The sequence below is a fragment of the Apodemus sylvaticus genome, chromosome 4, assembly GCF_947179515.1.
Source record: "Apodemus sylvaticus chromosome 4, mApoSyl1.1, whole genome shotgun sequence".
NCBI lineage: Eukaryota > Metazoa > Chordata > Mammalia > Rodentia > Muridae > Apodemus > Apodemus sylvaticus.
In genome coordinates, this window is record NC_067475.1 from 67224333 (window position 1) to 67251630 (window position 27298).

The window sequence follows — 27298 nt, forward strand, 5'->3', positions numbered from 1 at the left end:
CTCAAACTCAGAAATCCACCTGCCTCTGCCTCCCAGAGTGCTGGGATTACAGGCATGTGCCACCACCACCCAGGTTTTTTGTTTTATTTTGTTTTGTAGGCAAGATTTTAACAGATAGATTTTTTTTTTTACTTTTTCCATTTATTTGTGTGTGTGCATTTGACACAGGTGTATGGGTGGGTGACAGGACAATTGGTTGGTTCTCTTCTTCCCCCATGTGAGATCATCAGATTGAGGGCAGGTCACTAAACCCATATACAAGCATAGGTGCTCCCAGAGATAGTTGCAAGCTCAGATTGAATCTGTTTTGTTTTGTTTTTGAGACAGGGTTTCTCCGTGTAGCCCTGGCTGTCCTGGAACTCACTCTGTAGACCAGGCTGGCCTCGGACTCAGAAATCTACCTGCCTCTGCCTCCCAAGTGCTGGAATCAAAGGTGTGCACCACCACTACCGGACTGGATTGAATCTTTTTCACTGTCTGTGATAAACCATGAGTATCCTCCAAGGTCAGAGGTGTCCAGTCCCTTTGGAGTTGGAATCTGTGAGTTTGAAGTCAGCCTGGTCTACATAGTGAACTCCAGGACAGCCAGGACCACATAGAGAAACCCTGCCAAAAAAAAAAAAAAAAGAAAAGAAAAGAAAGAAAGAAAGAAAGAAAGAAAGAAAGAAAGAAAGAAAGAAAGCAAGCTAGGAAGGAGTGGGAAGAAACCAGCAGAGCAAACCATAAATAATCCCTATGTCTGTAAAACTCCTGTGACTGCTGTGCTGGGCACATACCATTGCAAGCCTGTCTAAGCATCTTCAGGAGTGGGCTATAATGTATTCATGGACACCTGTGACAGTGCATACTGACATAGGTTAGTCAGTTACATATGTATCACTCTAGTGAGGGACTTTGCTAACAGGGCAAGAGAAAGGATGCAATTTGTTTGTTTTTAGACAGAGTGGCAATTGTAGCCCAGGCTGATTGGACTCAGTATGTAGCAAAGGCTGGTCCCGAAATTTGCTCTCCCTGCCCCCACCTCCCAAGCACTGAGATTAAAGTATATACCACCACACCCAGCTTATTTTTTAAGTTATTTGATCAAGATTCTTTTTATTCTAGGCTGGAGAGATGACTCAGTGGTTGGCACTAGCTGCCCTTCCAGAGGTCCTGAGTTCAATTCCCAGCAACCACATGGTAGCTCACAGCCATCTGTAATGGGATCCAATGCCCTCTTCTGCTGTGTCTGAAGACAGCAACTGTGTACTCACATACATAAAATAAATAAATAATTCTTTAAAAAAAAAAAAGATTCTTTTTTTTCCTCATCCTACCCTTTTTGACAAAAACCACAGACAACACCCAGAACCATCTGCTTTCTGCTTTATTTTCCATGGGGCTCATTTACATTCACAATTCTGGTCTCATCTGTGCTGATCCCAGGGTCCAGGTTTTCAGGTCTGGAGTCCATGTGTCCCGTGAAGCCCCACCCATAGCATCGCTAGTAGGCGATCACCACCCACCCACTCATCCACCTCAGCTTTATTGAGCCTCATTATTCCCTGTAAGAAGAAATTCAAAGATGAATTCTGTATCCTCACTCTGCTGCTAGCCACATAGACTTGCTAAAGGGTCTGCTTGTCTTTTCAAACTGGAGAGAGGGCTGCCCACAGTGGGGTAGGAGGGAGGCTGAGAGATGGTTAGTTTTTGAGTGGAGGGTGAGAAAGCCTGGGGTCTGTAAAGTCCCACCCTAGGAAACAACTGTCCCACTGTCCCGCGACCCTTCATCCTTCACCGGCATCTCTGTACCCCCAGACTTTAGGAGAACATTCCCGCCATCTTTTCTGTCTGTCCTAGCCTCAGTCATCCATCCCATTACACATTAATCTCGTGTCACCTGCTCACAAGGTCCTCACTCGCCCTAGTGACCCACACTTTGTCATCTCAGTTGACTACTTCAATGCTCTGTGCCCTAGTGTCAGCCACCAGAGAGGCAAACAAGCAAACAAACCCCACCCCATCCCTTCCATAGCACCACTTCCCCCAAGTCCTTTCTCCACAGCCCCAGGCCTGGTTGGCTTCCATCTACAACTCACAAAAGGGAAATGCCTTTATCCCTGAGCATCCACAGTGAGCCCGCCTCACTCCTGCATGCTGAGGATTCGAAGCAGGATGTCGTAGACACCTTGTTCCATGTAGCCCTGGAGGGTGGCAGGAAGGATACAAAAGATGATGGAGTGCAGAAGGTGGGGAGAGGCAGATGAGGGGGCAGCTTTGTAGGATAGCACAATGTCAGTCATTACCTCTTGCAATTACATAATCCCTAACTCATTTTGCTTCAGTACTTGTGATTGAACAGGGCAAGTGCTTATCAATGAGCTATACCCCCAGCCCTCACTTGTATGAAATAACTTTTCCATGGCTGCTTTCCCATCTTCACAAGGAGGGCAACGCTGTCTACCCCTCAGAACTGCTGTAAGGGCCACACCATGAATGCTAAAAGTAGCTCTACTCCCTTATCGTCCCTAAGAAAGGAGCAGGCACACCCACTCTTCCATGATTAAGGCAAAGTCACCTCAGAGAAAACTGAGGGGGGAGGGGCCGGGGAAAAACCCTCACAACGGATTAGGGAACCGGAAGGGAAGCAGAAGCTCCTCCTCCTCCTCCCATTCACACACTGCCTAGCTAGCTTAATGAGATCCCGGGACCCGCCACGGGGTCCCGTGGGCCTGACGAGGATGTATAGGGAAGAGGAGGGACAGACGCTCACCCGAGCAGCATTCAGCAGATGATTCCTGTAGGTGGAGATGATCTCTTCATGGTTCTTCTGGGTATCCTGGAAGGGAGAACCCATGGAAGTCGCATGCCTACCGTTCCCATGCCTACCCGGCTGGAGGCTGCCTCCGCGGACCCATCGCCGGTCCACCCATGGCTAGTCTCCCGACACGCCCCACTTCCACTCCCCACCCGCCGCTTCTCTAGCGTCCTCCATTTCCCTGCAGGCCAAAATATACCTGCAGCTGTAGGGCGAGGTTGGCATTCTCCCCCCGGACTTCTAGAACTTCCTCTGAAAGCTGTTCCAGCTTCTTCAACAACTCCTTGATCTAAGGCCAAAAAGGGAAGAAAGGGATGTGAGGGCTGAAGTTATATTTTAAGTTTACATTTACTGTGCTTAAGATCTATAAAACAAAAATGCCCCTAACCTGTGACCCCGCCTGCCTAAGGAGAGACAGCTTCCTGGAAAGCTGGGGCTGTTGCTCACTTAAGAAACCGAGCCACGGGTTTTCACTTCTGTAAACAAGGTTGGTTGCCCAACCGCACAGGACGTGCTTGATTGCACGCAGGTGGGAGGTATGAAGGCAGGAAATCTGTCAGAATGTGTGCTTGCCCCCCCAGCTGGATGAAGACAGAAGTGCAGGACCTTGTGGGGTTTGCCTCTGTAAGCGCCTAATTTACAGCCATTGTCTGGGAATCCTGGGTGTGGACCTAGCCAGTGTCCCCCATCCTGACCAGTATTTAATGAAGCTTGATTCCAATTTGGCTTTAAAAGGTGGTAATGGTCTTATTCTCACCCCTTGAGGTTAGTGGGGGACCCAAGTAATTTTCCCCAAGATGGCCCAGGGTCAAGGTCATGTTTCCTTATTGAGTATTTAATGTGTGCCAGATATTTCTATATGCATTGTCTTGTATGATATCCAATCCTGCCCTTCTTCTAAGAAGAGCGCTTCTCCGAGGAAGGGACTACTGGCTACCTTTTAAGGGTAGGAGCCCAAGTTTACTAATCTTCAAAGCCATGCAGCTATCCCCAAGGTGCTGGTGCACACCTTTGTTCCCAGCAATCAGGAGACAGACACAGACTGAGCTCTGTGAGTTTGAGGCCACTCTGTCTATATAGTGCGTTCCAGGATGACAGCCAGAGCTGTGTAGTGAGACCCTGCCTCAAATCAAAACAAAACCAAAATCACACAGCTAATAAATCATGGTTTAAACCCATTTCTCTTTGGCTCTACTATTGTTTATGAACTTTTGTTTTTGTTTTTGGTGGGGTTTTTTTGTTTTTGTTTTGTTTTGTTTTGTTTTTGTTTTAAACAGTCTTACTGTATAGCCCTAGGTGACCTGGGCTCACTACATAGACTAAGCTGGCCTCAACTCACAAAGATCCTCCTGCCTCTGCCTAAGAGTACTGAGATTAAAAGAATGTGCCACCATACTTTTTTACTGAGTACTTGACATGTGCCCCAAATTATCCTGTGTATTTTATTTTGCCTCTGTGTGTGTATGTGTGTGTGTGTGTGTGTGTGTGTGAGTGAGTGTGTGTGTTTTGCCTGCAGGTATGTATGTAAGTATACATTCCACCTGTGTAGCTGATGGCTGTGGAGGCTAGAAAAGGACTCCAGGTCCTCTGCTATCAGAGTTATAAATAGTTATGAATTACTGTGTGGGTGCAGTGACCTAAACTGGGGTCCTCCAGAAGAGTAGTATGCATTCTTAATTGCCAAGCCATCTCCCCAGGCCCAATAAGGCAATTTACTTTCTTTCTTTCTTTCTCTTTTTCTTTCTCTTTTTCTTTCTCGGGAGATGGTGATCGGGGATGAACCAGGACTCTCTTCATTCTAGGCAAATGCTCTATCATTAAGCCATGACCTCAAACTTTTTTTTTTTTTTTGAGACAAGGTTTCTCTGTGTAGCCCTGCCTGTCCTAGAACTCATTCTGCAAAACACACTGCACACTGGCTTTGAACTCAGAGATCCACCCGTGTCTGCCTCTCAAGTGCTAGGGCTAAAAGTGTGTGCCACCATGCCTGGCTTCCATATCCTCAAACTTCTGAGTAGTTATAATAATCTAATTAAACAGGGTCTCTTAGAAATCAAGCTGGTCTCAAACACAAGGATAGCCTTGAATACCTGATTCTCTTGTATTAACTTCTTTTTGAACTTTTATTTGTTTATTTTAATTTTTTATGTGTAGGGGTTTTGTCTGCATGTATATCTGTGTACCATGTGCATGCCTGGTGCTCTCAGAAACCCTGGATCTGACATTACAGATGGTTGTGAGCCACTGGGTAAGTTCAAGGAATTAAACTTGGAGTCTCTGGAAGAACAGCCACTTGGGTACTGGGAACGCAAGCCCCCTGCAAGAGGGGCCATTGTTCTTCACCACTGAGCCATCTCTCCAGCCTAGAATCTTATTGAAGAGAAAACTGGGTTTCAACCAGGCAGTGGTGGCGCACATCTTTACTCCCAGCATATGGGAGACAGAGACTGGCTGATCTTGAGTTCCAGGTCAAGCTAGTCTACAGAGCAAGTTCTAGGACAGGCAAGGCTACACAAAGAAACCCTGTCTCAAAGAACCAATAAAACACAAACAAACAAACAAAAAACCCCTGGGTCTTTGAGATGTTAAGAAAGTTGCCAGATGTGGTGTCACAAGCATTTAATATCAGCACTGACAGAAACAGACTGATCTCTATGACATAAAGGCTTCAACGTGACACCCTACCTCAAAACAAAGCAAAAGCTTGTCTAAGATCAGTCAGCCATTAAGTTTTTTGCTTTTATTTTTGTTTTTGTTTTTGTTTTTTCCAAGTGGATTTAGTTTTTTTGAGACAGGGTTTCTCTGTGTAGCCCTGGCTGTCCTGGAACTCACTTTGTAGACCAGGCTGGCTTCGAACTCAGAAATCTACCTGCCTCTGCCTCCCAGAGTGCTGGGAATATAGACGTGCACCACCACTGCCTAGCCAGCCATTAAGTTTTATTTGTTGTTTTTGCTATCAATGCTGGGGATAGAACCAAAGGCCTACATACAAATGCTAGGCAATTATTCTGCCTCTGAACTATATTCCCCAACCTAAATCGTTGACCCCTACCTACCTTGTGTGTCTGTGTGTCTGTATGCACGCGTGTGCACGTTTGTGCCACATTCTCAACTACTACACCAAATTTTCTCTGCCAAATTTTATTGACTTTCTTGCCACTTATTGACATAATGCCTCCTTTAACTCCCTCCCAAGACGGCGCCTATTTTGGACAGCTGTTCTTCTGTCTGTGCACGAGGTGCATGCTGTTTGTATTTTTCTGTTGTTCCAAATTTGGATAGGTGTACAAGTGTTAGTAAGAAATCTGAATTCATTCATTTAGTGGGTAGTTCTACAACTCCTAAATCCATTTGTAAATAAGTGGTTTAGAATATATAAAATATGTCTCATTGCCCAACAGCACTAAGAAAACAGTGACTTTCAAACTCTTGGGATCTTCAGACAGGGTCTCTGGATCCAGGGTGCCTTGGAATCAGCTCTGTAACCTGTCTCCTGCACGCACTTCTTCAAACTGTTTTGTTTTATTTTATTCTTATTTTTCTTTGCTTTAGCGTCTTTTTTGGGCAGTGGGAATTGTTTGCGGGCGGGGAGAGGGGATGGGGGGCGACCATTGTGAATGGATCTGGAAGGAAGAGCAGCTACAGTTAACCCACCAGACTCTGAGTCAGCGGAGAACCTCAGCAAAACCACAGAACTCATTACACCACTAGGCTGGGCTAATGCAGGATTAAGATAAAATACTAATTGTCCATGGTGTTCCCGGGTGGTAGCCCTGGGGGCATACATAACTTCTGAACCCTGAGTGCTAAATTTTAGTACCTACGCCCTCTTCTCTCTTGTACGGTGTTACTTAATTTTATCTCTTCTATCTGAACTACACCGCAGCTCCAGCTCAACCCCAAACCTCTCTTGCTCTAGGCAAGCACAGAGCGGTCCTTGCAAGAACTCTTGTTTCTGTTTCGTATCAATCTGACCTTCGGTTCTGCAACCCCGCCAAAGCGCCTCCGCTCCCCGCTATGCTCTCACGGCTAACTCGGCGCTCACCTTGGCCTCCTTGTCCCGGCAAGCCCCGATGAGGTGGTTTGTCTTCTCTTTCAGAAGCTCAGCAGTTCTCTCGAACTGCTCCGAGCGCCCGCGCATCTCGCCAGCCTGGCGCTCCTGCTCGGCCGCCCGAGCCACTAGGTCCTCACTGCGGCGACGTTCCTCCGCCACGGTGTCCCGCAATCGAGTCATTTCCCGACAGGCTGTGTTGTACTTCTCCAGCATAACTTTGAGCTCCTGGCCCCAAGCCTGCGCCTGGGCCACCAGCGAGCCTCGCGTCTTCTCGTGCTGGCGCAGGCTGGCTGCTTCCCGAGCTCTCAGCTCCGCCACTTCTTCCGTGGCTTGGTAGAGCAACTGCTTCAACTTACAGATCTCCTGGCTCTTCCCACTCATTGTGGCCTGCACGGCCCGTAGCTCTTCCTCTAGCTTCCCCAGATCTTCCTCCAGGGCGGCCACTTGCGGAGGCGGAGGCGCTGTAACCTTCAGGGAGGCCTCTGACTCTCCGCAGGGAGCCACGGATCCCCTCAGCTGCTGGTTTTCCTCCTCCAACCGAGCCAGCACCCGTTGGGCCTCGAGGTGCCTATCCACCAGGGTGCTGATGCAGGCCTGCAGCTCCTCTAGGGGTTCTGCAGCTGTAGTCTGCGCACTGCCCTTGCCCACGAGGTCTGGGGGTAGGCAGTTCCACAGTCCTTGGAGGCCGCTGGTCTGGGAGGCCAGTCGCCTGCGCAGCTTCTCTGTGGCCTCCTTCTCCATGGCCAGTTCCTCTGTCAACAACGCCACGCTCCTCCGCAACTGCTGTAGCTGGACCTGTGCCTCGGGCTTGGGCACAAACTCCCGGTGTAGCCTCTGGGTCAAGGACTGCAGCTCACCCTGCAAGCGTTGTCTCTCTCGCCCCAACTCTCCCAATTCCTCCAGTAAGTCGCTATTGCTCAGTCTCAGAGCTGACACCTCTTTCTCCAGCTGTCCCTTTGCCAGACCTCCCCCTGAGGCCTGTTCCCCTCCACGAGCCCCCAAGGGCTCTCCTCTGGCTCCAGGAGCCCTCTTTTCTTCCCTCTCTTTAGTGCATCCCGGGACTGCCTTTAGGGCTCTGTCTCTGGACCCCTGGACGGGGACCTCAGGTCTCACATGCAGCCCCATCTTTGCCCCATCCAACCTCACCAGCACCCTCTCAAGCCTGGCTTCCATCTTTTCCCAGGCGGCTGCTGCAGCCTCAGCTCTGTGAGTCCCTGGGGTTCCCTCCAGAACTGGTCTTGACAAAGCCCTTCTGGCAGCGTCTTTTTCCCGCCACACTGCAGCCAGCTCTTCCTTTAGCTGTAGGAGGAGCTGGTTCATGGCTGCTGTGCCCACTGGTTCCCCCACTGTGCCCGCTGGTTCAGTCCCTGGAGCTGGGGCCGTCTCCTTCTGGTCAGCACACACCTGCTCGATGTTATTGGTGTTTTCGAGGCTAAAGTTCTGCCCACCATTGGTGTCTGGTCGCTGTCCTGTGGCTTTCCCGATGGTCTCAGATCTTGGGCTCTGGGGCAGCCCCTGTTCTGCTTCGGACTTTGCATGTGCTTCATAATGAATCTCTGCTGGGGCTAAGCCTTCAGCTCTCTTGGGAGCTAACGTTGTGGCGGACGCCTTCTGCTGCTGCTTTAGCTCTTGGATCCGCTCAGCCAGCAGGTCCAGGGGACAGCCCTGCTCCATACCATCTCCTTCAGGCCGGAGACCAGGGCCTTGATTTCCTGGAGCTCCAGGTCTTTGCACTAGGAGACGGCCTAGCTCTAGCGCTTGCTCCCGAATCTGGTTCTCAAGGCTTAAGAAGGCTGCAGCCCGGGCCTGACACTCCTCTGTCTTCCGCACTAGCTCCTGCTCCAGCTGATGAACTTTCCTCTGCTCCTCCTCATACTTCCACCGCCACTCTTCTGAGCACCGCTCCTCCCCCTCCTCCTCCTGCTCTGCTCTCCCTGAGCTCTTAGGAGGAGATCCCACCCGAGGCTCAGATGAAGAGGCCTGTGTCAAAAAAGAGCAAGGGTGTGAGGCTATCCACACAGCCTCTGAAAGGGCCCTGCTTCTCTGAGAATGTCTTGGTGCCCACATGGACGCTGGAATTGCTTGGGGGTAAGTCAGAAACAAAAAAAAAAGGGAGACTCTTAGGGTCATACCTGAGATGCGTGATCTGGGTGTTGAACCAGTCCATGACCTATAAGAAAAGACATGGAACAAAAGAGAACTCAGCTCTCTTCTAATTTTCAGAGATAGTCAGAGAAAAGTGGTGACCGTCGTATTCCATGGATCCCTAACTATCCAGCAACTTTGGTTTCTTCCTCCGGAGATGCCTGTGTTCCTTCATTCTGTTTACTCCCCTCTGTTATTGATCACTATGCTAGTACTATGAAGGCACTGGAACATCAATGGTGAGCAAAATAGAAATCACATGGATGACAATAGCAATAGCTGTTTAATCCCAGCTCTCGGGAGGCAGAGGCAGGGGATCTCTGAGTTTGAGGCCAGCCTGGTCTACAGAGCAAGTTTCAGGACAGCCAGGGCTATACAGAGAGAAACCCTGTCTCAAAAACAAAACAAACAAACAAAAACAATAACAAACAATAGAACAATATATATATATATATATATATAACAATATATATAGCCAGTGTTTCAATGAGCAAAGGGTACACTGGAGAATTTTGTGACAATGGGGTCACACATTTCCAAAATGCAGCAGCACTAAATTAGTAAAGCCTTGACTAAGGCGGTGGTCCATTCTGTCGAATGGACAGCATCCGTGAGAGTGGGCTACTACGAAACATCTTTAACTCTTTGGCTACTGAAGAGATTCTTGAGGGCACAAAAAGACTTTTACCGCCTCTCTGCCGCCGGTTCAGGGCCTGCTGTAGCAGCCTCCACAGCTCCTTGTCTTGTGTGTGCAGAGCGTAATGAAGAGCGTTGTGCCCCAAGCTGTCCACCGCTCCAGCATCCGCTCCGTGGCTCAGGAGCAGCTCGGCCACCTCAGCGCTGCCTTTCTCACAGGCCAGGATCAAAGCCGACCTGTGGGTGGAGACAGAATCTGGAACACATGGCTTCCCCTCATGCTTTCAGAAATTCCGCTCACAGGGTCAGTGGAGTCAGAACCACACACCAACACCAGCCGAGGACAAAACCTTAGACCAGAGCAGGGACTCTTCCCCACTGATAGGGCTCCTTTTTTTGGGGGGGGGGGGGGTTGGATTTTGCTTTTTCCAGACAAGGTTTCTCTGTGTAGCCCCTGGCTGTCCTGGTGCTCACTCCTGTAGACCAGGCTGGCCTCAAACTCAGAAATCCGCTTGCCTCTGACTCCCAGAGTACTGGGATTATAGGTGTGTGCCACCACCGCCCGGCAGGGCTCCATTTTTGTATGCTTTATAGAATGCTAAAGTTCTGCACATGCACATGGGGCGAGCACACACACACACATGCACGAGCACACACACACAAACACATGGCAACATATATGCTCATGATCCTGCCTCCTGCCTCAACCTTCTAAGTACTGGACTACAAGCATACACCACCACACTCATCTGCATATGTTTGGAAGAAAATTGTTTAGGACAGAGCTTAAAAACTAGTAAATTAAAGCAGTGACCCCAAGCACAGCCACTCCACTTGTGGCATCGTCTGTGCTAGCATGACTACCTCAAAATGGTGAGGCAAAGCTGTTTCTGAACCATTCCTGGAAAGGAAGAAGCGCCCAAAGAACAGAGTAGCCTATTCTCTCCAGTGCGCACGCTGTGGCCCACGGGCTTCCTTCCAGACTGGTAAAGAACCGGGGACTTGGGATAGGACGGACATAGAGATGGCTCACTTGTCGTCCCTTGTCTGTGACATTCACTCGGGCACCTCTCTGCAACAGCTGTGAACAGATAGCTGCGTGGCCACCCAGCGATGCAATCATCAGGGGGTGTGGCGTCCATCCTGCAGAGGGGGGCGGGAAAGCATGGGGAACCCTGTGATGACTCAAACCCCACCAACTCTTCCCCCCCAAGCATCCCCCACCCCCACCCCTAACCACCCACAGAATCAAGCTCTGGTCCTGGGGGTTCAGAGAGTTAGGAGCCTCCCAAATGATAAGGAAAAGAGGAGGAATGGAGGAGTGTGATAGACTCTGGCCAATCAAGCTCAGAGAAGATGGCAGCCGCTTGTGTGTGAGACGCTGCCCATTGGCCCATCATACTCACATTATCCAGCACATCAGGAAGGCTTCATGGTCACACAGCAGGAGGACACTTGAGGCGCAGCCAGAGGAGGCTGAAGAATGGAAAGACATTTGGATAAGAAGAGGTTGGAAGAACATCTGCTGTTCCCACACAAACGTTAGCCTCCCATCCCCTCCCCAGCACACACCTGCCCACCCACTCCCGGGACACACACCTGCCAACCCCCCTCCCCGGGGCACACACCTGCCCACCCCCCTCCCCGGGCACACACCTGCCCACCCCCCTCCCCAGGCACACCACTCGCCACCCCACTCCCGGGACACACACCTGCCCACCCCCCTCCCCGGGCACACACCCTGCCCACACCCCTCCTCCAGGGCACACACTGCCCACCCCCTCCCCGGGCACACACTGCCCCACACCTCTCCCCCGGGCACACACTGCCCACCCCCTCCCCGGGCACACACTGCCCACCCCCCTCCCCGGGCACACACTGCCCACCCCTCCCCCGGGCACACACTGCCCACCCCCTCCCCGGGCACACACTGCCCACCCCCTCCCCGGACACACACCTGCCCCAGTGTAATGGACTGCGATTTTCTATATCCACGGCATCCCTCATTAGCACCATGCTGTAAAGAGCCACAAAGAGAAGCAGATGTGGAGCTCCGCTGTAGCATCCTCAGCGTGCACCTCATACCAAGCCACCAGTTTCCATGGTAATATGAAAAGGAACAGGAGGACCACAGCTCTGAGGGAAGCTAACTACCAGGCAAGCCCAGTCACTCCCTGCAGGAGTTTCCTGCAGCCTTGAAACTCAGTCCTGTTTCCTAACTAGGGCCAAAGGAAAAAAAAAAATGCAAGATCGGTAAGTAAACAGAGGAAAGGAAATGACACCTGAACCAGCTGGAGTTTCGGAAACCATTATGTGAAACTTGAAAAGAGCAGGAATCATAAAGGTAGACCAGTCAGTATGCACTCAGTGGCCCCATCGGGAGATGCAAATCATCCAATGGCTACAACCCCCCCTCCTCGTTTTATTTTATTTTAACTTGGGGAAGGAGTATGGATATGCTTGTGGAGGTCAGGAAACAACTTACAGGAGTTAGGTCCTCTCCTTCCATCTTGTGGGTTCTAAGGTTCAGACAGACTTGGCAGCAAATTCTTTTGCCTGCCGAGCGTTCTTACTAGCTAGCCCCTCACACCAAAGCCATTTCTAGCTGAACATCCCTGGTGTTCTTCTGCATAGCAGTTAGTCTCTGCAATGGCTCTGCTACCGGCAGAGGTCAGTCGCCCTTGAATACCCTGCTTTCTGACCTGGCCCCAGACACGGTATCAAGCATTGGACAAGTACAGAGTAGATGTTAAACAAATGCTTGCAAAACATATTGATAAATGACAACCAGCTGTGCTATTTGGAATGAGACAATATTGTTGGTTACTACAAAACACAGTTGGGGATACGCTGCGTTTCTTTCTTGCTTGCGAGGAACATCAACAGACTGCCCTTTACCTGAAGCAAGACCTTCACACACTGTGGCTGACAGGAGATGGTGGCCAAATGAAGGGCGGTGCTTCCTGGACAGAGAAAAGGAGAGGGTGGTGTGGCCCCATGAATGCAGATGACTCACAGGGAGGGGAGGGCAAGAGACGCACAGATAATCAGAGGGAGATTAGGGAAGAGGAAGCTGTAGGCCACACCGGGCCAGAAATTCCTGTTCCTTGAGCAGCTGGTACCCTTAATGGAGGTGGGAAGTGGGGTGAAATGTTCCTGGCTTAAAGGGAGGGGAACCCCAGGAGAGATGCTAGCCAAGGCTTACTGAGCAAAAAAAAAGAAAGGCCCCTGGCTGGAACGTCCATCAGAGCCCAGCAACGGCCCCTCTGCAGCCACGGGCAGCCTCGCAGCGCGCTGGGCACGCAGTGCTGGCTGACTCACCGTCCTCATTCTTGCTGTTGATATCAGCCCCCGTTCGCAGCAGTATTGTCAGACACTCTGTCAGGCCTTTGGAGGCCGCCAAATGGAACCTGGCAGGGTCAAAGCAAGAGACAGAGAAGGATGAAAGACCAGGGGGATAAAACAGAGGAGGGTCTTTCCTTTTTAAAAATCATGTTTAATAGTCTAAGTTGTTCTGATCGGTTTAAATCTAGATGTTTTTTATTTTGGCTTTGTTTGTTTGTTTGTTTGTTTTGAAATACAGTCTCACACCAAATCAGTCCCAAATTCTGGGACTGATAAGCAGGTACCAGCACCACCGCTGACAAGGCTTCCCTCTGCTCCCCAGCCCAAAGCCAGTTCCAAGTACAGAGGCGGCAGCTCTCCTAGCTGACCTTGCTAAAAGGAGGATCAAGCCTGTCTCCATGACCTACAGCCACAAAGCTGCCAGATGCCCCCAGAAAAGCTACAAGAACGACAAATCTCAAGGTATTTCAGATGTCACAAGGATGTTCAGGGCACACAATGACTGCCTGCCTCTCCCAGAACACAACCTTCAGGGAACCGGAAGCCTCATAGAGTCAGCCCAGACAGGAACAGAAGGCTGGCAGGATGGCACCATCTTCGTCCTGAATACTCCCTCTAGCCCCATGACCCCCATGACTTCACTTCTTCATTCCCAACTTCTCAAGCGTACACACCCTCCTACTTTTTCGATGAAGAAACTTTGTTTAGCAATTAGTTGTCTGTTGGTTTAATGAGCCTTGCATTTTTTCACATCAGTGTGGCTTGTGCAGGGCTGGAACTGTGGGACACTCCTCCTCCTCCTCCCTCAGTTGTTCCGTGTTTGATGCATGCCATGTGCTCTCCAATTCAAAACAATATTCTGAACTTATAGGCCTCGCCTGCTTGTTCCGAAGTTCCAAGTTTTCAAAGAGAACTGCATACTGGTGAGGTCAAGAAGACCTTACTTACGGGGACTGGCCATTTGAGTCTAGTTTGGTGGGTCGGGCTGACTTCCTGGAGGCCAAGGCGGCCACACGACCCACGTCCCCCCGCTGCACCGCCTCCAACAACTTCTGATCACGACGGTTCCATTTCTCCACCTATCAGGAGTTACAGATTATATGAACACCGGGGCTAGCAAAGGTATAGGGAAATAAAAGTGATATCAGAGGTCTTAGCAAGAGTAAAGGACTATTCTGGAGGTCCTTAATGCTCACAATCACTTGACCCAGAGCAGCAGAACTTAAATGAGCTGGCCAAACACTAATCACGCCATGTGTCACCAAGAATTATCCATAGTAAGGCAAACATGAACCTAAAGGTGCTTGGTGGATCTCTGAAGTAAAAATTACAAGGTTGTCAGGCGGTGGTGATGCACGCTTTTGATCCCAGCACTTAGGAGGCAGAGGCAGGAGGATTTCTAAGTCCAAGACCAGCCTGGTCTACAGAGTGAGTTCCAGGACAGCCAGGGCTACACAGGGAAACCCCTGTCTCAAAAAATTAAAAAAAAAAAAATTAAGAAGGTTGGTGTGGTGGCTCAAATTTTCTACATAATACTAGGACCCCCAGAAGGTAAAGACAGGAGGATCAGGCCCAGCCTCAGCTACATAGCCAGTTCATGACCAGTTTGAGATACATGAAACCCCACATGTATATGTGCATATATATATGCACATGTATATACACACATATATGTGTATACATATGTATATATGTATGTATATATATATACACATATGTATATATGTTTGTATGAATTTGCAGGCATAGTTATACATGCCAATAATCTCAACACTTGGGAGACTGAGATGAAAATATCAAATTTGAGGTTTTGTTAGAATTCTGTTTTAAACTCCACTCCACAGTTACCTGGCAACAGCCAGGTAGTATCTCCTACTATAAAAGGAGATACTCAGCCCCTCCTCTCTCTGTCTCTCTTACCTCTCTTCTCTCACTCTCAGCTCTCTCTTGCCCCCCCCCTTGGACTCTCCTCCCCCTCACCCCCCTCCACGTGGTCATGGCCGGCCTCTGCTTCTCTACTCTCTCCCTCTCTCTGCCTTTCTCTGCCTCTACTACCCCCCTTAACTCCCATCCTATGCCCTGAATAAACTCTATTCTATGCTATACCGCTGTGTGTCTGGTCCCCTCAGTGGGAAGGGATGCTCTAAAATCTCTTTTCTCTTTTTATGATCACAACAAGGTTAATATTTTTTTTTTTGGTTTTATTTTTTTTTCTTTTTTGGATTTGGTTTTTTCGAGACAGGGTTTCTCCGTATAAGCCCTGGCTGTCCTGGAACTCATTCTGTAGACCAGGCTGGCCTCAAACTCAGAAATCCGCCTGCCTCTGCCTCCCAGAGTGCTGGGATTACAGGCGTGCACTGCCGCCGCCACCCAGCTTGTGTTTTTTAAATATTTATTTATATATGTAAATATATATATATATATATATATATATATATATATATATGAGTATACTGTAACTGTCTTCAGACACTCTAGAAGAGGTCAGATCTCATTACGGATGGTTGTGAGCCACCATGTGGTGGCTGGGATTTGAACTCAGGACCTTCGGAAGATTAGTCACTAAGTCATCTCTCCAGCCCTTGTTTGGTTTTTTTTTTTTTTTTTCAAGACAGGGTTTCTCTGTGTAGCCCTGTCTATCCTGGAACTCTATAGAGTAGGCTAGCCTCAAACTCAAAGAAATCCTCCTGCCTCTGTGCCTCTGTCTCACAAGTGCTGGAATAAAAAACATGCACCATCACCGCCTGCCTAATTTTATTATTTTAAAAGTGTTTTGTTTGTTGAAACAAAATCAAGCTTTTCCAGGCTAGTCTCAGAGTCTCCATGAGGCCAGGCCGGCCCCAGACTCAAGAGCCCCTGGTTCAGCCTCTGAAATGCTCATAGGTCAGTAGTTCTATGCCACACATGGCTTCAAAATTATTAATGATGCTGAATGTTTAAGATTTTAAGACTTTTTTTTATTTATGTTTCTTTGTTTTTGTTTTGGAGTTTGTCATGGGGTTTTTTTTGGGGGGGGGGCAGGGTTTATGGAGCCTTGGCCAACCTGGAACTCACTATGTAGGCCAGGCTGGCCTTAAACTCAGAGATCCACCTGCTTCTGTCTCCTGAATGCTACGATTAAAGGTGTGCCCCACCATACCTGGCAAAACTCTTTTCAAATTATTTATTTTTTTATTTCACGCGCATTGGTGTTTTGCCTCCATGTATGTCTGTGTGAGGGTGTCAGATCCCCTGGAACTGGAGTTGTCATGTGTTGTGCTGGGCATTGAACCCTGGTCCTCTAGAAGAGCAGCCAGTGCTCTTAACTGCTGGGTCATCTCTTCAGGCCCTAAATTTACCTTTTAAAATAATTTTCATTTAAAACTCCCAGCAGAGACGAGGTTCCAATCTTAATACCATAAAACAAACAAAAACCACCCAGGCCTAACAATGCACAGTCATGATGTGCTAGGTGTCCGGCCTGAGCACAGCCCCAGCAACGACCCCTCCTCAGTGCCCCCTGGGCCTTCCCTGAGCAAACCAACCTGACTACTCCTGATTGGTCCTCGGCACTTCTCAATTTCTCAATGTCTCTCTTACACACACACACACACACACACAAATGCTGCTCTGCCTTTTGTCTTTAGTCCTTTGTGAAGTAAATCAAGGACACAGCCTTCAGCCACAGCCATACCTAACCACCCCATCTCTACCTATTAAATCTAGGCCCCAAATTGGGGGTGGGGTGGGCGGTAGTCGTAGAGTCTCTGCTTTCCTCTGTCTTATCTGGTCGTCTGCCACTCTCTCAGCCTCCTCACTGGAAACAACCAGCATAGGCAGGCCAGTTTCTAGCTGTGCTTGGGGAGGCAGCCAGAAGAGGCAGAAAGGGAGTCCTGCCTCCCCTTCCTCCTCCCTCCTAGTTTCCCTGGCAGGGATCAGCTGCCCCAGACAGCAGCCACACCTCAGCCTATATTGTTCCAACCTTCCAGCTCAGGTTTTGAGGGTGGAGGAGTAATTAAAATAATTGAAGTATTACCGAGCATAAAAGAGAGAGCTGTAAAACCACCCAGGGCTGCAAGCACAGAAAAGCCTGGTTTGATCCAGAGATGGAAACACACAGGCAGAAAGAGGAGAATGTGAAGATCACTGGTTAGGAAGAAAAGTCTTCGAGCCGGGTCTTCATGTGGACTGAGTCTGAGACCTGGTTCAGCCTCATCCTCAGCTACGTGACCTAGAGCAGGCCATTAGACACCTTAACCTGGTTCCTCGTGCATAAAATGTCGGCAGTAATAACCACCTCACCACAATGGATTAAACAAGCTAATGCAGATAGACCACATAAATGGATGGCATCCGAACAACACAGGAAGTAGTGAGAAGTCGGGGTGGCCTATTGCATTTTACGAGGCATAATCTCTACCAGAAAGAGGTTATAGGGAAGGGTGGGGGAAAAAAGTCTGTGCAAACCCAATAATTCATTCTCAAGTACTGTTTATATAGCCCGGACAAATTTTTAATCACCGACACAGGAAAGATTTAAAGGTCCAAGCCATAAAATTGTCTAGGATAGATAGATCCTGAGGTAACGCTCCTGTAAAACATTCGTAACTTCTCCTAGTCCTTCCAATCAGCCTCTAATAGCCCCCACCCCCACCCCAAATAGTCAGGGGATGATATTATCTTGTGTCTTTCATAAAAAAAAAATGGAGGCACACATATGTTAAACATCTGTCCAGGATCACATAAAACAGTAATAGAAGAGCACTCGGGCTTCTTGCATCCGGGCCTAATTCCTGTGTCTGACCACACTGTTACAGAGCTATGGGAAAAGGATTACCTACTTCCAGATAAAGTTTGAGAATGCCTCCAGGGCAAAACTACTCACTCCCTGTTGCTCCCCGAGTGAGGAAGAGTCTCCAAACAGGTTTATTCTCAATGACAGAGCAAGCAAACTGACTCCTCCACAACCCAGCAGGTTCGGACACGCAAGAACAGGCATTTTTCAGTGTCCCTTGGAACCAGGTCATCTGATGGCAAACAGCTGGAGCAGTGCCTCCACCACTCCCTGCGGCTGCCAGCTGACCTTGAGCTCAAGTTCTCCTTCCCAAACTTAAACTGCCCTCCATCCTTCCGCGGTGCTCCTGTTCTCCATGCACTTGCTCGTCTAGCCTGGTGCTCGCCGTCCTCCAGAGTGCCAGGGTATTAAGTGTGTGCCGCCATGCCCCGCTCTACTCTATAATCTTCATAGTAACGCCTCGTCTCTATGTCAGGCATGTACAGATGTCCTTGAACCTCAACCTCCTAATGATTTAAGAGCAGACAGAGCATATAGCTCTGCCTCTGTCACATAGTAGACACACGATAAACGGAAGTTCCTGTTCTCATCCTTCTTGGCTTTGCTGGGTACACACTCTCGATGTTCCCAGGCTTACGAGTCTCCAGCTCGGTGAGTTGGAAAGATCTTGGTTATACCAGCCAATGAGCTAGGGTGGGTGGTAAAGTGTGCTTTAGCACTGTGGATATATTTCTTTCCAGCTAGGTCCTTCTGACTCCTCTGGCTTACTTTCTATAGTCTCGTATATCAAGGAGAATTTAGAAAAGGTAGAAATTCTTTGTGATCAAACCCCTGGAAAGTACAGGACAGGAGGGCTTCTTCCAAAGTCCAGGACTCAGCCGCTTGCCTGCCTTAGCGCCCTGGAAAGGAGACGCTGGATTACCATCACAGCCTCAAGCGAGCAATCACCCAATTAATCACCAGACTCCCTAACATGGACGAGCTGTGCCAACTCTATAGATGAGATTAAGGAGCCCGGGTGGATGTAATTTTGCCCTCTATCTCTGACCGTGAACTCCCAGGCTTGATGTCAAGATGGGAGGACAAAGACACCAACAGGCAGTGGAGGAACAGTGGCTTCTGCTGAAGAACAGGTGGATGGAGACGGAATGCCTGCCTTGGAGGGGTGAGGACCTGGTGATTAACACTTTAAATGCAATAGAAATGCCTCTATGCTGAGCTGGTGCCAAAGCTACAAAGCTATTTACCAGCCCGCCTCTTGGTCTATGTCCTGCCCAGGAAGAAGCAGCCTAGGTCTCTGCCACCCTTGAAGGCATCATCAACTTGGAGTCAAATAGCCTGAGATTAGAGGGCCTGAGTTTTGGTTATCTTCCAAGACACTAAATGCCGTACATTAGATTTTGCTGATTTACTACTTTTTTTGAGACAGGTCTCATGTATCAGGCTGGCCCCATCCTTTTGCCTGAGTACTGGGATTCCATGCATGTGTTACCATGCCCACTTTATGTGGAGCTGAGGATTGAACCCAGGGCTTCATGCATGCTAGGCAAACACTCTCTCAACTGGGCCACATCCCCAGCCCAGTGCAGACTACATGTTAAATCATCACTCCATTCTTGCCTCAGATGACATGTCTTCCTCATGACAAAACTTGAATTAGGATATCGAGAGATGATCCGCTCGCATAACTGGGAAGCTGGGCTTCTGGGGTTTCTAGGAAAGCTGTCACAGTATCTGCAATAGGCTCTGTGTGATAAGCGGAGGACATTATCTTGGGGGGTTACTATAATGGGGTTTCGTGTGTGTGTGTGTGTGTGTGTGTGTGTGCGTGCATGCGTTTCGAGACAGGGTTTCTCTGTATAGCCCTGACTGTCCTGGAACTCACTCTATAGACCAGGCTGGCCTCGAACTCAGAAATCTGCATGCCTCTGCGTCCCAAGTGCTGGGATTAAAGGCGTGCGCCACCACCACCTGGCTATAATGGGGTTTCTTGAGGAACAACTCATAGCTACAGCCAACCTATTTTAAAGTCTTTGGCAAGTCTGATTTGAGAAAGATTTCTCGTTCTAAGCATAGAGTTTTAAGTGTGCCTTTCATGCCCTGCACTCTCGATAAACTACGATCTTGCAATACTAGGGACTCAGATGAGTGGGCATTCCTCGTGGTCAAACATGTAGAGGACTAGGGCCATGAAGGATAAGGGAAGGTTCTAGATCCCAAGATCTAGCCCACTGCTCACTCCAGCATCTAGGAAAAGAGGCACTGCCCAAGGACTAGAGAACCAGAAAAGCCCTAGGGCCATATCACCTTGAATTTGTCTGATTTCAGAATCTAAGCAGGGTTGGGCCAGGTTAGTACCTGGATGGAAGAATCAAAAAAGAATGAACTAAGCAAGGCACGTTGGCTCACGACTGTAATCCCAGCACTTGGGAGGCAGAGGCAGGCAGATCTCTGAGTGTGAGGCCAGCCTGGTCTACAGAGGGGGTTCCAGGACAGCCAGGGCTACACAGAGAAACCCTGTCTGGAACAAACAAACAAATACAAAAACAAAAAACCCAAACAACAACAAAGAATGAATTAGTCCACCTCCTAAAGAGAAAGCAGACTCCATAAATCTAAAAGGCAGGAACAATTCTGGGAACTTTCCATATTTAGGGGATAGTATTCATGGATTAGGAAACCACTGAGGGTTAAGATCCCAGGTAGCCTCAGTCTCTGTTACCTGTAATAGTAAAATGCCTTTCGACTGTTTGGTCAGTGTGTAGAAACTCCATGTAGAAGAAAATGTAAGTGGGACAGTGACAGGCCGCGACAGTTCTTACTCTTGCCTTACAGCTTTCTGCCAGGTTTCTGTGGCCTTCCTTCCCATGCACAGCGAGATAACCAAACATGTCTCACATCTGCTTATGAATGAATGATGAGTCAACTAGGCAATATTAGCGCCAAGGGACGCGTACCCCCAACCTCCACAGGAGACACCATCCCTCCACTAAGGGGCGCTCTGGAAGAACTCTATAGAGAAGGAAAGCTGTACCCTCCCTGAACCACCATCTTCTGAAATCTTTTTTCTGCTCTAAAGGGGAGAGAATGGAGAAGAGTAACTCTGGCCAGGAACTCTCTCACTGTGAGAAACTGCCTTCTCACTCATTTCCCCAACCCAACCAAAGAAAATGAACACAAATCCTAAATGAGACAAAGGAATAATCAGAGAGAGAGAACCAGGCAGAACTTGATTGGTTCCAAGAACCAGTCTGAAGATCAGACAGTGCAGAGAACTGGCCAGGGTAGATTCTGCAGGCAACTCACCCTGGCGGGGGGGGGGGGGGGGGGGCTGGGGATCAGCCAGGAGACCTGCCTGTCCTCTGACAGTGTTTGTCTGGCTAGCGAGATTGCAAGATTAAGCCACTCTGAACAGGCAGGAGGTCCAGGCAAAAGGTAGAGGAAGTAATATTGAGGAAAAGGTGACCAGAAATTAAAGAGAAAACAGAGGCTCCATGCTGGATAGCCGATTGGAAAGAGATTTGGATTGATGCTTGAGAGAATGGGAGAGGAAGTGTCATGGAGTAGAGGAGGCAATTTCGGTGAAGGCCGCTGTGAAGAAGGACTGAGAGAAGGCACTGCGCTGAGAATACTTTGGGGGCAGAAAATACTGTTAGGGACAGAAAGCAAACAGTAAAAATGGAGCTATGTGAGAGAGAAAGTTGGGAGAAGGCAAGGGTGGAAATGAACCTATGGGGCAGGGATTAGGGATGAAAGGAGGAACGGATTCGAAGGCTGGGGTGGGGGTGGTGCAGATGTCTGGAGGTGGGTTGATACTGGGATACAGCCAGAACTGAAGTAGAGACCATGGTCTTTGGAAGAGAAAAGATCTTTAGAAAGCATACTAGAAACTGGAAGCCAAATATGTTGGGAGAAGGAGCCAAGGGGAAGGACCTTGGGAAGGAAAAGATTAAGGGGACAGGTTTTGGATAACACCCATAGGTTCAGTTACCAGGGCTGGCGGCCGCATTATCAGAACAGCAGTGCAGGAAAGACTGATGCAGGGTTAATGCGATTGTCCATGGAGATGGGACTCAGGACTTCTGTCAACACAGAGCTTGAATCCAGCCCCAGCCCTTCTCCCACACATTTGGCACCTACCGCTACTTGTGAACTGGAGCAGGAGAAGATGCGCTTCATGGCCGGGGCTAGGGCCACGGGGGGGACGGGGACGCGCAGAGAGCCGGGCCACAAGTTCCTAAACCCACTCGGCTACGGCTCTGCCGAAAGACAGCTGTCAAAAAGCAGACTGGGTCCCGCCCCAAGCCCCGCCCCAGATCCCACCCCGCTCAATCGTTTACGGTCACCTGAAGGCTGGGCTTAAAACCCCGCCTCTGGCCCTGCCTAACCCCGCCCCTGCAGAGGCAAAAAAGCCCGCAGTCTTTGTGGCCACCCTGGCTGGCTCTCAAGTTCCGCCCTTCAGCCCGAGCCCGCTCCTTGTACTTACCTACAGAATCCGAGAGGGATGCTCGCAGCCTCCATAGAGGCGACTTCCAGGCCCTAAGTCTCCCGCCCTTCTGCGTGGAGCTCCACCCCCAAATTCCGCCCCCGCCCCGCCCCGCCCGGCCCGCGCCGGGCCCTCGCGCGGACTTCCACAAGCTTCGACGTCACCAACCTCTTTTACCGGTTAAAAACTCTTAGTCATAGCCATGACCTGTGTGTGCTTCATCCCCCACCCCCTCCGATGAAAACCCAAGCCCCAAGATCTTCTAAAGAGAACAGTTTGGAAACATGTTTGTGATGTGTGACCCACCGCAACCAGAGGTTAGACAAAACTCAAAGAATCAAGCCGATCACTTAACACAGATCTTAGAAAGGAGCAAGGGGAGAGTTTTTACTGTCTGCTTCCCCACTCCAAAAACAATCAAAAAACCAAAACAAAACAACAACAACAAAAAAAACCTTCCTTATTCTTTAGACTCACTTCTTAGTAATTCTTGTTTGACCGGTGTTAGTTGCAGCCAACTGGTCTGAACTTCCCATCTCTCCTTTCTCCTCCCTATAAACCAAACAAGCCCACCCAAATACTCACAAAACCCTAGGGAATAAAACCCAAAGTTATTTTTAGAAGTGTTTTACATTAATTCAGTTACTAGGGCGAGAGTATGTGCTAAGGGTGGGCACACTTGTGGACGTCAGAAGACAACCGGCCAGTGAATCCGATGCTTGAAAGGTAGTGAGGCTTAGCAGCAGACAGCGCCCCCACTCCCACCCCCACCCCCACCCCCACGCCCACCCCCACGCCCAAGATGCTACAGGCTCAAAGTTCTTAACACGGTTTGCAAGGCTCTTCTGAAACAGAAGCCTGGAGAAGGCCTGGTGTTGCACTGGTTCTGGTCTCAGCACTCTGGAATCAGAGGCAGGTAGATTTCTGTGAGCTGAGGCTAGTCTGGGGGTCTACATAGCAAGCTCCAGGACAGCCAGAGGTACATAATAAAGCCTGTCTCACAAACCAAGTCCAAAACCAGAAGTCTACCTTCACTCTCAGTATTTTCTTGCAAACATCCAAATTTTAACTGTTGTAGCAGACCACGGGTAATGCTCTTTGCAGCATCTGTAATCCGTGTAAAGTGTTTTCACTGTTGCAAATTTCCCTTAAAACCCTGACAATCTGCCCACAGAGTGTGTGTCTTGGTGTGCGCCTTACTGTCTCTTCTGTCACCCAGACAGCCACCCCTTCCTGTTGTATGTTTACATCTTTGTTTTTCCTATCAGGCAGGGTCTCTCAGATGGTAACAGTTGTGTTTTTTATTAATCCCACCACTTGGCACATAGTAGGTCTTTAATGGCTGTTACATAAATGAATGAATGAATAAATGTGTGAATGAGCCCATTTCCCTTACTGGAGACTTACTGGGAGTAAAGAAGTGAGGGGTTCTCTCTTTTTAGTTACCTATCTTTGTTTTGTTTTCAAGTTTTTTTTAAAAGTTATTCACTTTATATGTATGAGGGTCTTGTCTGCATATATGCATGTATGTGTACTGTGTGCATGCCTGGTGCCTGCAAAAGACAGAAGAAAGGATAGGTTCCCTAGAACCGGAGTTCAGGTGACTTTAAGCCGTCACATGAGCACTGAGAAACAAACCAGGGTTCTCTGCAAACGCAGCAAGTGCTGTCAATCACTGGGCATCTCTCCACCCCAGGGAGGTGGCCAATGTAAGTATGGCCTCAGTCCAAGCCCCAGACATATGCTTCACAAATTCTGATTAAGTTATAGCTTATAGGAAGTACATAGAGGGGTTGCTATGGAATCTTTTCTATAACTACACAGCTGACCAGCTTGGAGCAGAGTGAGGTCATTGCGTGCAGGTCCCCATTCTCAGGGTTAGGGAACAGAGGAAAACTTATAACCTCTAGAAGATAATTGATTGCTATCTGCCAGCTCCAAAGTGTTCTTTTAATCACATGGATAAAGCAGAAAGGGCTGGAGAGATGCAGAGTAGGCAAGAGTACTTCCCTGCTCTTCCAGAGCACCTAAATTTGTTTTCCAGCACCTATGTTGGGCTGCTTACATCTACCTGTAACTCCAGCTCTCTATCGCCCTCTTTTGGCCTTTGTGGGCACAGGCACATATGTGGCATACACTCAGTACATGTTGCTGGGGCTTTAAGAACCCTGGTTCCCCATGAACTGCCTAGAAAAAGCCAAGTGTGGTGGTATACACCTGTAATCCCAGCATTGGGAAGGTGCAGGCAGGAGGATCAGGAATTCAAGGTTAGCCTTGGCTATATAGCAAGTTCAGGCCAACTTGGGCTACAGAAGATTGTATCTCAAAACCAACCACCAAGGCAACAGACAAATAAAAGAGAAACAGAAAACCGCAGGTATTTAAAGAGACCAAGTAGATTTGACTGTTACCATCAGAACCCTAAGTTAATCATCACCACAGAAGCTCGAAGCGTCTGCCTCGCAGGACGTGAAGCACGGGGTAGAGATTCAGTAGGAGGAGCAAATAGCTTAACGGAGCAAATCAGGGTCCGGAGCCGCCTGGACCGTCAGCAGGTCTTCACTCCATCCTCGCAACACATGGAGCAATAGATTATTCTATAACAAAATATTTTCGTAATTATGGTTACTATTAAGTATTTGTTACATGGTCGTGTTAGCTGGATGGCCTCTTTTAGTTCTTAGAACCTCTAGTTTAAACATGAGAAGGCTGGGACAGAGGTTAAATTTGTCTCAAGTCATATACATTTGAAACTGCATGGTCTATATGCCCAAATTCTCCTTTATTCCTGTACTATATATAAGATCTCTCTCTCTCTCACTCTCTCACTCTCTCACTCTCTATCTATCTATCTATCTATCTCTCTCTGTTGTTTCTAAGTCAGGATTTCTCTGTGTAGCCCTGGCTGTTCTAGAACTCTCTATAGACCAGGATAGCCTCAAATTCAGAGATTCACCTGTCTTTGCCTCCAAACAATGGGATTAAAGGTGTGTGCCACCACCACCAAGCCAGAATTTCTTTTTTTGTTTGTTTATTTTTGTTTTTGGGTTTTTTTGGGGGGGGGTTGGTTTTTTTCGAGACAGGGTTTCTCTGTGTAGCCCTGGCTGTCCTGGAACTCACTCTGTAGACCAGGCTAGCCTTGAACTCAGAAATCTGCCTGCCTCTGCCTCCCAAGTGCTGGGATTACAGGCGTACGCCACCACCACCCGGTTGTTTGTTTGATTTTGTTTTTTGTTTGTTTGTTTTGAAAGCCAGAATTTCTTAGTGTGGTCTGAACCTCCAAGAAATTATGACTTGTTCAAGATGATATGGCAACAAATGAAAGGCACAGATTTCAATCCAGGCCTATGTGTTTCCCAGGACACTTTAAATGGTCCCAGAAGCAGATGAGGATTGCAGGACAATGGAGCTGATCTCCTGGGAAGGAAGAGTCACAGAAAACATTCACAATAATTGTAAAAGTAATGTTTATTCACCTTCTGTAATTGTTGTCTTGAAGGCTTACTTCTGCATAAGCTCACCCTTTCTAGCACTTTCTGAATTTTGGCTGGCTGGGTCAACTCAGCAGTCTGGCTCAAACTCCTCTCCAAGATGACTGATTCCATCTGACTCCTCCCAGCTTCTCACTGAAGCTAAGCTCGACTCTGCTTGGCAATCTGTTCTGATCTTCTGGCTCCTTCTCGTTCTTTGGCCCATTCTGTCTTCACCTGTGTCTACCGTGTTCTCTTTGCAACCTGTCCCTGTAAAACTGTTCCTTTCAAAAAACCACCTCTGAACCCACTGGACTGCCAGCTCAACTGCCCTCACTGAACAGAACTCCGAGATCTGCATCCTCTGTCTCCCGAGTGCTGGGATTAAAGGTATGTGCCACCATGCCTGGACCTTAACTTTTCTTTACCTGGGACTTACTCTGTACCAGGCTGGCCTTGAACGCAGAGATCTGCTTGCCTCTGTCTCCTGGGAGTAAAGGCAAGTCAGTATCCCAGCCAGATCCCAGGGATCTAGAAGGTCTTTGGGTGTGATCCTTTGTCAGGGCAGCCATGTTGCTGGATTAAAATTCCTCTACAAACACTATTCATGAGCACTCTATATCCCGGGAAACTCAAACAGAGCCACTGGATTTTATTTGTTCAGACCATCTGCTCACCTGACAATCCCCAGGAGGGAGGCTCTGCAGAAGACCAGAGACACCAAAATAAACATCGCAAGCCGACTCAAAGAAGAGCCTGGACAGACCGGTTCTCTGGCTAGTCCTCTGCCCAATCAGATTTCCTCTCTTCATAGTCTAAGACGGCATTTGTCAGAGCTAAACTATGGAGAGCAGTAACTGCCTTTGGTGTTCAAAATCTTTTTTTTTTTTAAGATTTATTTATTATTATATGTAAGTACACTGTAGCTGTGTTCAGACACTCCAGAAGAGGGCATCAGATCTCATTATGGATGGTTGTGAGCCACCATGTGGTTGCTGGGATTTAAACTCAGGACCTTTGGAAGAGCACTCAGTGCTCTTAACCTCTGAGGCAACTCTCCAGCCCGCTGTTCAAAGTCTGAATCACAATAAAAAACAAGTTTCCCCATTACTATGAGAATTTCAATTGCCCATGAACCAAAACATAGGACAAAAGGGAGAGTTTAAAGTTAACACGCGATTTCCAGCAAAGGAAATCAAGTAAGGGCTGAAAAGCTCACTGCAGCAGAGACACCTACAGCACATGACAGGAGTCGGGAATCATCTTCCCAGGATATCACTGTTATAGAGCCAACGCTGGGCAAGTAAGGGCTTACGCTCCAGGCACCCGATGCCAACCATGTCGGCTTCCTCCCAGATGCAGACTCCGCTTGTTGCCTGTTTGGATCTATCTCATGGGGCTGTTGTTGCCCAAACCTGGTAGGGTGGAAGGGCTTCTTCCAGCCACCGAGAACCTTTCTGTTAAAGAAAACCCCAAAGAGTAAATGGAGAAAACGGTCACGGGCTTCCCTGCTATGCCAGCTTGGACCACCTGGGGGCCTCTGGCTCCGGAAAATTCAGCATCAAGTCCTGGCCTTGCTCCCAGAGAAGGA

The 27298-nt window shown here is 48.7% G+C and overlaps 1 protein-coding gene across 1 annotated transcript; it reads right to left on the reverse strand.

Moving 5' to 3' along the window:
• Nucleotides 1–1359: 1359 nt before the first annotated feature.
• Ankrd35 (ankyrin repeat domain 35) lies at nucleotides 1360–22000 on the reverse strand. Its single transcript, XM_052179690.1, is given in 15 exon segments — nucleotides 1360–2183; nucleotides 2753–2818; nucleotides 2997–3086; nucleotides 6843–8831; nucleotides 8984–9021; nucleotides 9685–9869; nucleotides 10666–10673; nucleotides 10675–10807; nucleotides 11051–11108; nucleotides 11588–11633; nucleotides 11635–11649; nucleotides 12531–12595; nucleotides 12954–13042; nucleotides 13926–14056; nucleotides 21892–22000. Coding segments are annotated over 15 exon segments (3012 nt in total). The 5' UTR covers nucleotides 21931–22000; the 3' UTR covers nucleotides 1360–2123.
• Nucleotides 22001–27298: the final 5298 nt, after the last annotated feature.